Source organism: Trachemys scripta, chromosome 2 (genome assembly GCF_013100865.1).
Source record: "Trachemys scripta elegans isolate TJP31775 chromosome 2, CAS_Tse_1.0, whole genome shotgun sequence".
NCBI lineage: Eukaryota > Metazoa > Chordata > Testudines > Emydidae > Trachemys > Trachemys scripta.
Genome location: NC_048299.1, coordinates 131,669,459 through 131,682,621, shown reverse-complemented (window position 1 = coordinate 131,682,621; position 13,163 = coordinate 131,669,459). Strand labels below are relative to the sequence as shown.

Sequence of the window (13,163 nt, the reverse complement as noted above, 5' to 3'; positions counted from 1 at the left end):
GAGCATAAGCTTTCGTGGGCTACAGCCCACTTCGCCGAAGAAGTGGGCTGTAGCCCACGAAAGCTTATGCTCTAATAAATTTGTTAGTCTCTAAGGTGCCACAAGTACTCCTGTTCTTTTTATGGTTTTAAAGTGACTCCATCAACATTACATCTACTCAATTTAAAGAGGAGTTAATGATAACTTTAGCCATTGTTGCTATGTATTTGTGTTACTCTACCCAGCAATCTCCAATCAAGCAGAGGGCCTCATTATGCTGGGTGCTTTANGTGGGCTCAGGATCACTCAGAGGTGGCTGCCCTGGTGTGTGGGGGGTTGACTGTGTCCCTGCTACGCGATGGTGACAGTGCCCCGGTGGGGGAGGGGGCACAGGGGTGACAACCCCCGGCAGTGAGGGCGGGGGCGGGGGGAGGCGTCTCGGTGTCTGTGCCGCGTGGCGGCTGCAGTGACTGTCTCGCGCTCGCTGCCCCGCCCGGCTCGCGCCGTGTAACGGTCTCTTGCTCTCTCCGTTCGGAGGCGGCTGTTTGCGTCTGGAGCCGGACCGGCGCGAGCCGCCCTGACAGCGGGACCCGCCCCCTCCCCCCGTCCCGGACCCGCCGCCTCCGCCCCGGTCACCTTCCCGGCTGCTGAGGGCGCAGAGCGGGGTCCCCGCCCCCGGCTCCGGCTCGGGCCAGCGGCTGTGCCGGGCGGGCGGGGGGATGAGCTGCGGCGGGGCGAGCAGCATCCCCGGCCCCGGGGAGCCGCAGCGAGACCCCGCCGCCGCCGCCGCCGCCCCTCTGGAGCTACCGGTCGCGGAGGAGAGCGCGGGGCTGCGGCGGCTGCAGCCCCAGGAGAAGCCGGCGGCCGACGACCCCCCCGGGGCGGGGCAGAGCAGCGGCTCCGGCGGGACCCCCCCGGGCCCCTCCGAGGGGAGAAGGGGCGGCTCGGAGAGAGCCCGGGGGGAGGCGGGGGCCGTGGGCGGCGACAAACCCGAGACCCGCTCCGTGTGCGGCAGCGATAGCGGCAGCGACAGCAACCCCGGCGGCGCCGGCCCCATCTGCAAGATCTGCTTCCAGGGCGCCGAGCAGGTGAGAGCCGGCCGGCCAGACGGACCCCCCTCCCCCGCACCCCCGGCCAGACAGACAGACAGACCTAGCCCGGCCGGCCAGACACGCACCGCACCTGCGCCGCCTGCCGCTCTCTGGCGCACGCGGTCCGGGGCAGGTTGCTGGAGGCTGCTGGTCCCAGCCCGCCGCGGTCAGCACCCTGGACAGGGCTCCGGGCCGGACCCCGCGCTTCGACTTTCGCCGCCAATGGCAGGAAACCGAGCCCCGAAGTGGCCGAGTCGAGCAGGTTCAGTTCCGTGAGGCCGCCCTGGGTTGGCTCGTAACTCAGCTCAGCGACAGCTGGGGGCAAATGCAATCGCGGGCCTGTGCAATGGGCACAAGAGCGGGGGGTCGCGACAAGCCTCTGTGAAGAGCTTTGCCAGCCTCCGCTGCAAATCTAGAAAGGCAGGGAAATTATTGGTCTATTTGCTTGGGATGCAGCCTCTCCCCTCAAAGACTTCAAGAGCAAAATCCCATTCTCCAGGCTTCTTGTCTTCTACATTTTAACCAACCATTCCCAATAGTTTTATGAAGAAAACCTAGGGAAAGATTTCATGATTGGTCATTATCACAGTATCGGAGCCGGACACTTCCACTAGCATTTCACTCTATAGCTGTCAGCTTAGTCAGCCAGCTCCCTCTCTGGGCCATTATGACATAAATAGGGGGATTTGGTTTATTTTCTCTTAAAAAGGAAGGAAATGGAAAAAAAGAATGCTATTATTTGTAGTGTCCAGTTAGATTTTAATATATGAGTCTACTAGCTTTGTGTTTTATTTTAGAACATAGGTGAGGGCGATTGTTAGTATGAGAGGTAGCCTATTACATTTTTGAAGTAGCATCACAGAAATAAGAAAGCTTCAACCAAGCACACAGTCATCCATGTATTTGTTACAAGATGTAATTCTGATGGGAAAAACATATTTAGATTATTTTTTTAAAATGTTCATTTTGTAGAGAATTTTAATGGTGTAATTGCTGACAGTCAGGAATCTTAACAGTACAAATGCTACTGTAAGCATGCAGTTCACTATGATGTCATACATTTCTTTCTTATCCATGATTAAGAATTACTGCAGAGAAAATACATCTAACCATCCATCTAAAGTTACTCGAAAGAGATCATAATGTGACCATTGGCATAATAATTACACATGCAGTGAGTTACCTGTTGTTTGTAATGTGGTAGAATATTTAAGTTGGAGATAATGATATCTTTAAAAGAGCTCTAACTTTTGAGTTTTATTTTAGCCAAAAATATAAAAGTGTAGGATAGAGACTAAAACAAACTCATTGTTCCAGAACAGATAACATGAAATATTGTGTAAGAAAACAAAATAAATCCCTCTGACATTTATTTTTGTCTTGTTTCAGGGTGAATTGTTAAATCCTTGCCGATGTGATGGGTCGGTACGGTACACACATCAATTGTGCCTCTTAAAGTGGATCAGTGAAAGAGGGTCATGGACCTGTGAACTCTGCTGTTACAGATACCATGTTATAGCAATTAAAATGAAAAAACCTTGCCAGGTAACATTTTTACATACTTACAGATCAAAACTGTTACTTAGTTTCTATATTTCAGAGACTTGCTAATGTTAATTTATGGCACACAGGCAGATTTTATAAAATATTGATTTATTCTCCTCCTTGACATTGTCTCAGCAGATCACCTCTGTGAGATTCCATGCCCTGCTGTGAGGCACTGGACCCCATTTCAAAGTGCTTAGTCATTGGGGAAGAGTACACACCAGAGTAGGATCCAGTCATTTGGTAGGGGGAGGCTCTTCTGCCTTAAGACTACTTACAGAAGAAGTTCTTGCCTCTATCCCAACAAGAGCTGTTTGGATCCCTTGCTTGTAAGCAGAGCAGCCAGGTCCTCTAAGGACTCAGGGTGCACCCTGGATGCATCTTCTTCAACAACATGCAGGAAGTGTTAGGGTTAAACAGTCATCCAGTAATATGCATTAGTTCTCTGGATCTGGTAAAGACTCAAAGATTGGTTCCATGTATGCCCTACCACTATGGAGTCAAAAGTGATAAGGCCTCCTTGGATCTAAGCCAATCTTATCCTTTGGGTCCTATTTTGGTGCTTAGCCACATTCTGAAAGATTGAGGTGAGGGACAAAAGGTGGCTTGATGCTGCTTTTTCAGTTTCCCAGTTCTGCAGTCAGCTATGGGCCACTTCAACCCCTGCTACAACCTACAGCAGCATAAGAGTATATAAATGCAGCAGTCCCCCAATAACTGTTCCAGAAGCTGAAGCATGCAGTACCACTTTGGCCAAGCCTTCTTTTTCATGACCACACCAAGGAGCTTCAAAGTAGAATAGCACAGAGCCAGCCCTCCTGAGAAAACCCTTACTTAGACCAGCTTAATGGCCCCTTTGCACTGACAGAATGGTTTAAAAGCACTATGAGCCCTATAAATTGGAGTAGTGTGTGCCTGAGACCAATCTAAGATATTTGTATAATTTGTTGGATCCCATGAGTCCAGGGTTGATCGAACCTCCTCAGATCCAAGGCACTCAGATCATTTCCTTGATCCTGCAAGTCTGAGGGTGATGGGCTTTCCATGGATCCAAGGTGCTTAAATTCTGTCAGATCCTAGGAGTCTGAAGGTGAAAGGGCCTCCTTAGGTTGAAGGCATTCTGATCCTTTGTCCATATACTAGGTGCCTTCACAAACAGCTGTGTCTTCAGGCCTATTCTTTCAGGTTCTACACAGGAAATTCTCCCAAACTTCTCCATACTTCAGATCTAAAGGGTGTTGGGGGACCTGGCTTTGCCTCTTCTCAAACCCAACAGGGACATGAATTTGAGGAAGGCTCCAGAGGATAAAGGCATGGATTCTAGTGGTTATCCTTCTGGTACTAAAATTTCTGGGGCACATTTGCCAGCTGGTTGCACAACACATGATGCGGTTTCCCAAGCTGTGTTCCTGTTGGGAAAGGCAGAGGGTCTCTAAATACCTATTAGACTTGGTGAGTAGGTCCTTATCTAGGACTTTCTTCTGTTGGAGGTATTCTTGGTTATGATCTGTGATCAGATTAACTGCTATGATCAAATTCTGTGATCAGATTAACTGCTAGGTCACTGAGGTTGGGTCAGTCTTTCTGATATCAGTGAGGCCAATATTTCCACATCAAGCATGATTCTTTATCTGATCAGTCAGTAAAAACAAACTTCAGAGGTTACCAGAGACCTAGACTGTCTTGGTTGAATTGGCATTTTCTGTAGGTACAGCAAAGCTGTAGTTTTGCCAGAGGAGCCAGAGTCAATTCCAGATTAGGTACATTTTTACAAGCATGGCAGGATCCCTTTGGAGCAATGTGTCCTGGATTTATTGAATGGTGGCATGACCTTCAGTTTAGGCTCATGTCAATACCCAGTCCCCTTTCCATTTTTCTCCATGGAGCCTTTTCTTTATGCTCTTAAGTGATGAGGTCTGATCTCTTCATTAAATATAATTGGTGTGAGTGCCACAGCTTTTCTGTACCACTGGGCAGTATAGTCCCTGCTTTTAAATTCTCAGGATTGCTCAAGACCAACAAACTTCAGGATACATACATCCATATATCTGGGAAGCAGAAGCCCAGAAAATACCTCAGTTTCAATGGGGATACTAATTTGATCACCAGAGATTATGTAATAACCTTTTGATGAACAATTGCTACAAAGGTGGATGTCTAAGTGAAAACAGTTTAAACATTTGGAGAGCCTAACGAGAGAATTCCAGTCTTTTGTCTCCTCAATTATTTTACTGTTTTTTTTTTTGTCATTGGTGGAGTCAGGTTTGTTGGTCTTCCCTTTGTTTGTGCAAATGAGTTCAATCTCAATCCTTTAGAAAATGGTTATTTTAAAGATTCTATGACAATTTATTTTCATATTATAGCTTACATATTAATATGGCTAAACACTTGGTTCTCATAGGGCTTATGAAAGCTCCTTTTGTGACTCTTAGTACCTGTTTCTTCTGGCATCAATCAGTGAAGTTTCCTTCGCAAGTGGCTATAGTACCTACCAGAAGAGTTTCAGAACCACAGTTTTTGATAGCAAATCCTCCTTGTGCAAATATTCACAATGATATAGTAGTCCTAACATCACATCTCAAATTCTTGACTATGCCGGTCTTGGACTTTCATTAAAATCAGGCAAGTTTTTTTAAAACCAGGATTTTACTAAGCCTTATAATTCATTTAAGTTTGGTTCCACACTTTTGTTGTTAAGAGGGGCTCCTGGGCAAGTCTAAACCATATCTACACAACCCATGACAGATGCAGATACTTGCTGCAGAAATGGAAAATTAAAGACTCTCCAGTGTGTGACTGTGGTTACCAAGAACAGACCATGGAAAATATAACAACTCAATGCCTGATTCACAAATATGAAGGAGGCATCACAGCAATACTCTTGCTATTTCAGATGCAATTATCTGGCTTAATAATCTAAATGTAAAATTATAGTTGTTGCACTTACATTTACATCAGCCAGATGAAAAAGGAAAAGACTGGTCATTTTCTTGACCGGAAAAAGCCCTTTAAGGTAATTTGTGGCTTTTGGTGAAAAGCTAAGACCCAATTCATTTCAGTCCAGAGATGATTCAAGTGCATCATATGCCATATTTCAGACAGGCTAAACACTCCTTGAAGTTCCTGTACAACCAGGAACCAATGCTCTCTTACCAAAGAGGTAGAATATTCTCCAGAGTATTCTTAGTCATGTGCTGATTGTTGAAATCTGGAAAGATTAAATTTGATTAATACCTTAACAAAATGTTATTTTCAGTATTGAGTCTAGTTCAGATGAGATACTTCATTTGGGAGAGCCGTATTTTAGTCATTCTTCAATTAGCACTATTCCTCAACCCATCTCCTGAGAAGTGTCACTAATATCTAATCTCTCGCAGATGGGATCTGAGTAGATAGAGTCATGAAAGAGAAAGATGGCTTATTTACCCACATAACTTTTGTTCTCAAATGTATTGCCTCTGCAGAGCCACACCAGTCCTCCCTTTCCCCTTCTACTTCAGAGATTTACAGGATGTGCCCAGAATTAGAGAGGAAAAATTAGGAGTTGGGTTTTTTGTAACCCTTAGTTCCAGAATGTTGGAACAACCAGCCATGTGAACATTTCTCCTAGCATTCAACTGCTTTGTATGATTTCTGTTGTTTTATGGCATGCAATCTCAAAGTGGGCCTCTATGGAGGCAGTAGATTCAGGGAACATTTATGTTGGTAACCTCTTTTTCAGTATATTTTGTCATGGTGCACATCTAACCACATGTCAGATAACTAACATCAAGGGGCCACTCCTGAAAATATGTAACATCTTGATACGATTAGGCACGAAAGCATAATTACAAACTGAGAAAATTCATATTTACTTTTAAGATTAGCCAATTGGTTTGCTGGCAGTGGGCGATGTAGATTACAAATTAATTGGAGAGATGCAAGTTGTGCATTTTCCCCCCGGTATCCTGTCCTTTCAGTGATCCAGATGTAAACAAGCATAACTCTAATAGTAAATGTTAAAGTCAGTGGAATTGCTCCTTTTTACAGCAGGAAAAAATTTGTCCCAGTTCTGATGCTTGCTTTGTCTCTGGTCCAATGATTCTTTCATTTTTATCCAGTGGAACGGGGGTGTTGATAAATGTGTGAGAATGACTCTGTAGCCTGGTGGTTATAGCATGCATGTGGGAGACCCAGGATCTAGTCCTCCTGCTCCAATGACGTTTTTAAAATTATCCAGAGTGGAACAGCTTCAATAGGAGAGATTAAGGGAGCCTCACATTAGAATATCCCATAGCGCAGAGGCTAGAGCACCTACCTGAGAAGCAGTGGGTATCAGTTTAAATCCCTTCTTCCCAGTCAGGTAGAGGGGAAACTTGAACTGGGCATCTACCACATGTCAGGTGAGTGCCCTAACCACTGGGCTAAACATTATGAGGGAGGGTCTCCTCCCTTGCATTTTGTGTAAGCTTCTCTATAGGGGCCTGATCTGATAGGCAAGTCCTGATCATACTTACTGGATTGGGCCCTGCAGGCAATTAGATGGAGGAATGCCTATCTTCCCCTAGTTCGTATGTTGCTTTGGGGCTATAAAAGAGAATAGACTACTTTTTCTAAAATGTTTTATATTTTAAACTGTTATATATGATCATAGAATCATCATTTGTGGATGGAAATGCAAGAAATATTAGTCAGTTAACATTGTAATTTGTTAGTTTTCAAGAAAGAGGAATCCTAGTGATGAATTAATTTAGAAACTGATTTAATGTTAAGTTGAGGAAAACATCTTAAATGTTATGCAGAAAGATCCAGCAAGATATTTTAGACATAGCCTGAATGTGAGGCCATAAAGATAGGTCTGAGTTGAAGATGATTCCAAGATTACATGTCTGAGTGACAGGCAGGATGATGGTGATATTCAAAGCAGGTTGGTGGGAGTGGAGGGGTGGGGGAAGGAGAGAGAGAGAGAGAGAGAGAGAGATTAAGTACTCTGTTTTAGCCATGTTGAGCTTGAGCTGATGATTAGACATCCATGAGGTGATGTCAGAGAGACATGCCAACATTTTAGTTCAGATAGAAGACAATAGAGCTGGAGTAGAAAGGTAGATTGTGAGCGGTCAGTATAGGGATGGTAGTTGTCCGCAGATGTAATTACCAGAGACAAGCTGTAGAGGGAGAGCAGCAGGAGACCTAGGACAGAGCCCTGTGGAACCCCTCACAAAAAAATTGGTGGGCAGGGAATTCTCCAAAGGACAGGCAGAAGAAGAGATTAAATAAGTAGGAGGAGAACATGGAAAAAGGACAAACATGGAAGCCAAAAGTGGGCAAGATTTCAATAAGAATATGGTTGACAATGTTGAAAAGGGCTGACAGGACAAGGAGGAGGAGACTAGAGTACTGATTCTGAACTTTGGTTAGGAAGAAGTCAGAGACTTTGTAGAGAGCAAGGGAATGGAGTGCAAGGGGCAGAAGCAAGATTGGAGAGGCAAGGGGTGCTGCTGATGGAAACACATATTTGGTGTTTGTTATTACTACTTCAAGCCAGGGGGTGCAGCATCATCATCCCCAGCACCCTTAGTTCCAGCACAACTGGGTCTAAAATGAAATTGGAGAAGAGGAACTCTAGACAGTGACTGTAAACAGTACGCTCAGTGATCTTAGAGATGAAAGGGAGAAGGGATGGTAGTTGAAGAGGCAAATGGGTCAAGGTTAGGGCGTTTTTAAGATGAGGAAGCCTAAACATGCTTGTGTTGTGAGAGGAGAGAGCCAGAGGAGAGTAAGAAATTAAAGAGAAGAGTAAGGGAGGGGATGAGAGGTCATGAGGGAGATCAGGAGATGGCATGGGATCACTGCGGCAAGTGGAGCCAGGACATCTTTGTGGCCCTCACCACATCATCTCATATGGACGGCTAAGTGCATGGATCACTTTACGATTACCTGTTCTATTCATTTCCTTTGAGGCACCTGGCATTGGCCGCTGTCGGAAGACAGGATACTGAGCTAGACAGACCTTTGGTCTGACCCAGTATGGCTGTTTTATGTTCAACACAATGGTTGAGGGGAGTCCACTAGCTTGTCTGACTAAAAGCACAGCATGTGTTTGTCTAAAGCATGTCTTCCAGAAAGGCATCCAGTCTTTATTTGAAGACATCAAAAGATGGAGACTCCACCACTTCTCTTGATAGTTTGTTCCAATGGGTAATCACCCTCACTATTTCAATTTGTGTCTAATTTGGCTTCGTCTGGTTTCAGCTTCCATCCATTGGTTCTTGTCATGCTTTCCCTATGAAACTATGGAGCCCTTTAGTACCCAGCATTTTCTCCACATGATACTTATACATTGTGAACAGTCACCTCTCAATCATTTTGATTAGTTAAATTGATAGAACTCTTTAAGGGTGTGTCTAAGCTGCAGTCAGCAGATATGGCTGCAGCACTTTTAGATGCACCTTAGTAGATTTGATCTTGTGAGATCAAAGTTAGCTCACATAACAATAGCAGTGAAGCCACAGCAGCACAGGTGGCTGCCTGGGCTAGTCTCACCTGCTTAAGACCTTGGGTACATACTTGAGTGGCTGTCACCCATGCTGCTGTGGCATCACTGCTATTTAATCTAGCTAGCTCAAATATGTCTACACATTCTGCAGTCACATCTCCCAGTTGCAGTGCAGACATGCCTAAGTCTCACATTGTAAGGCATTGTATTAATCCTTGAATCTTTTTTGGCTGTTTTCTGCACTTCAGTTTTTTAGCACACTTAAAAAATTAGACACAGTATTCCAGTACTGCTCTTACCAGTGCCGTATACAGAGGTAAAAACCACCTCCCTATTCCTCCTCACATCTAAGGAGCATATTAGCCCTTTTTGCCACAGAATCACAATGGGAGCTTATATTCAGTTGCTTGTCCACTGTGACCCCTAAATCCTTTTCAGAGTCACTGCTTTCCAGTATACAGTCACACATTCTGTGGTTATGGCCTGCATTCCTTGTTCCTAGATGTATAACTTTGCATTTGGCTGAATGTTTATCAAGCAATTCAGATAGCACTAAGTTTTTCCCTTTGGGCGGGGGGAGAGGGGGGAGGGAGAGAGAGCGGGGAGGAGAGAAGAAAGAGACCACCTGGCTTTTTCTGTACTTATGATTTCTCCACAATAGTTTCTTCATGTGTATAGAGAGGCATCCAGATTCGAACTCAGTAGTACAGTTGACCTTCCCCAGTAGTTGGGCATTCTGGACTGACATGAACCCTGTTAGTGATCTTTCCACAGATTCATATACAGTAACCTTGCCATGACTGACTTCCTTTAGAAAGTCAAGTTCAGTGCCTTCTCATTGTTTTGCCAAGAATGTGACCTACCTGAGCAACAATGATCTGTTCCTTTAGTCAGTTTCCAGTTTAGCTTTGCAAGTCACTTTTAAAAGAAAGTTACCCAGAATATAACAATTCTTTCAGTCATCTCCATGACCTCTCATCCCATACCTGCCATCTTTCAGAGAGTGTTATCAAGGGTAGATCAGTCACAACCAAAGTCAATATTACTGCTGCAGTTTGCAACAAAGGAAATTTTCATTGTTTCAATAATAGTTCACTTATATTGATGCCTTTTATCCTATGATTTCAGAGCAAACCAATAATCCTCCAAACACTTCTGAGGAACAAGCAAGTATTAATATATCCATTTAACATACAGGTGAACTGAGGCACAGAAAAGTTAAGAAATTACTCAAAAATTAAATGAGCTAATAGTCTGGAATATTACACTGAGGTAAAAGTTCTTCTTTCAAATATACATATGCAGCTACACTGACTTTAAAGTGTTACACACAGATATACTGCTACAGTTCTGGGGGCAGAATTTGGTCCTAGTAGTTTAATAGGGGCCCTTACCAAAATGGTAAAAAAAGAGCAGGAATTAGGTACAATATCAACTTGCTACAAATGAAACTTGGGAAGAGGCACTTAATTTCATGTGTTTTTATGCTTTCAGAATGCTAAAATGTTAAGAGTTAGATGGTACCTGTTCAGTTGTGCTAAGTGAGTAGAGGACACAAGGTTTTCCTCTCCTTATGTCCTTCTTGCATGGGTAGATACAATCATAATCCTTGTGCTCAGGGTAGGGAACCATGGGAGTCTTAATGCCTCCAGCAGCACTAGATTCCAAAAGTGGGCAGGAAGCACCTCTTTCACATAGACCAACAAAACTGAGCATATACTACCCTTTTCAGGGCAGCCACAGTCCCTCTGAAATCAGGTGGTAGCATGCCTCACTACCAGCTCCTGCAACTGAAGAATCACAATTTGCCCCTAAGTTATTAATCTCTTCCCAAAATATAGTCCTTATCACAGATCTGCTTGGAATCCTAAAATATTTGTTATGAAGAATTTAGATCAGATTTTAAAGATGGTAGACTATTCTGCTTCAAAGTTCATGTTATGGATCATTTTAATAGCAAAGAGATGAAACAGAAGCCACCTTAAATGAGGATACCCAGCTGACAAAGTAACCCAAGTGATTCATCCAGTCTTGAGAATATTGATATCCAATTGGCATGTAAAATCATTTTTTTCTTGTTTAGACTTTTAGTAATATAGTAAAACTATAAAGGTTATTTTTCTAGATTTGTCAAACTGATGTGCAGCAGTTTCATTTGTTAGTTTCCTCTGTCCATTATGATCATATAATTCATTTTCCAATTCATCTTCTTTATCATACCATAGTTGTGTATAAGGGTTCTATCCAATTCACACAGAAAGTAGTGGAAAGGCTCCCATTGACTTCAATGGGAGCTGGATCATGTCCACATGACTGACATTTATATAATATATAATTATAGGTGTGCATGGCTCTTAACTTGTTACAAGGGTTTAGGTCTCTGGCCAAGAGAGCACTTAAGCACACATTTAGTTCTGTTGATGTACTTGGTATATATGACTCATCCTCAAAAGTGACTTAGTGTTCTACAGTATCCATGTACAAATATAATTTACAAATAGAAAATACTAAAGTAATGAATTAATCTTCATTGTGCTCCAAGCAGCAGTAAGTGTAGCAAAAGGGGCATTCAGATATGTGCCAGCATTATCAGTACATCTGCAGATGACTTGATGCTATTGACTCTTTAAGGGCTTGGAGCTACATCTTTGATGGAAAAGTGAAAGATTTGTGAGGTTCCTGTGTGGAGCTTGTATTCAAAATGGCAGTGGACCCTATAGGTACCTACATCCAACATTTAGGTGCCACGGGCATTCACAAAACCTCTGCTTAGCACTGTTAACCCTATAGGTCCTAAATTCCCTAGGTACCTAAGTTTCCACTGATAAAGTCCCCTGGCTCCTACATTTCTGCTGGTGAACATGTACGCAGGTGCCTCATTCCTAACACTGCCAAGCAGCTTGACACCTAACTCACAGCTAAACACTGACAGGATTCACAAAGAAGGGTGTTCTCCACCTGTGGGGCCTGATCCAGTAGATGTGCTGTGGTGCTGCTTTAGGGCTCATCTACCAGCCCAAGCCCTCTATAGAACATTGGTGGTGGTGCTGCCATTTCCTCTTATAGTCAATAGTCTGCTGATTGTTCCAACTGGGTAAGCGTGCTAAACTGATAAATTTAACAGTAATAAGTCACTAGGACCAGATGGTATTCACCCCAGAGTTCCTTCAGAACTCCTCCTCTTATACCTCAGTCTAGGACAGTTCCTCAGGTTTATTTCTTAAAGAGAATGGCTCAGGTTTGGGAATCTCCCTTGCATCCTCTGCAGTGAAGACTGATGCAGAGAATTAGTTTAGCTTCTCCACAACAGCCTTGTCTTCCTTGAGTGTTCCTTTAGCACCTCGATTGTCCAGTGGCCCCATTGACTGTTTGGCAGGCATCCTGCTTCTGATGTACATAAACTAACAGCAAAAATAAAGTTTGGCTTTAGCTAGTTGTTCTTCAAATTCTTTGATACATTAAGATACCTGGACTCCTCTAGGGGAAAGCAGCTCACAAAGCCCATGGTAAGATGAAGTGAGAGCACTAGAAACAAGTTTTCATTAGCTGAACCTCCATCAGTTGGAACAACCTTTTGGAGAATGTTGGCTTAGGCAGAGTGTGATCATTTTCAGACCAGGCTGCAAAAACATAATCTATAATGAAATAGGGAAGCGGGGGAACCTTTATACATGTAGGCCATTATTGTCCACTAATCCAGCTGTATTCAGTTGTAGAGGAGAGCAGCAGCCCCAGGGAGATAGTTATAATCCCTGATTCTGAGCTGCCCAGCCCTAGCAGAAACTAGAGCTGCCAGGAGGCTACTCTAGCTTTCACTACTGGCATGGTGCTGCTCAATCATACTTCCCGCCTCCTAAGTCAGGCACAAGGGGTAAGTCAGAGTTGGCACACCTTTTAAGCTTTTCTTTGAGATTTCGACTACCACAAGAGAAGACCTTAACAGCTATCTTTGGCAATTTTAAGGCCATGGTGCAAAGTGGCTATAACAGATTGGAGAATGCCACTCATTTCAAGCAACAGAGGGTCCTGTGGCACCTTTGAGACTAACAGAAGTATTGGGAGCATAAGCTTTC

The 13,163-nt window shown here is 43.9% G+C and overlaps 1 protein-coding gene across 1 annotated transcript in view; it reads left to right on the top strand.

Annotated features, from left to right (window-relative positions):
* The first annotated feature begins 337 nt into the window (after positions 1–337).
* MARCHF11 (membrane associated ring-CH-type finger 11) overlaps positions 338–13,163 on the top strand; it is a 41,754-nt gene continuing 28,928 nt past the window's right edge. Inside the window, 4 exon segments of the mRNA XM_034759517.1 lie at positions 338–354; positions 909–957; positions 960–1,067; positions 2,460–2,615. Of these exon segments, the coding sequence (XP_034615408.1) occupies positions 338–354; positions 909–957; positions 960–1,067; positions 2,460–2,615 (330 nt within the window).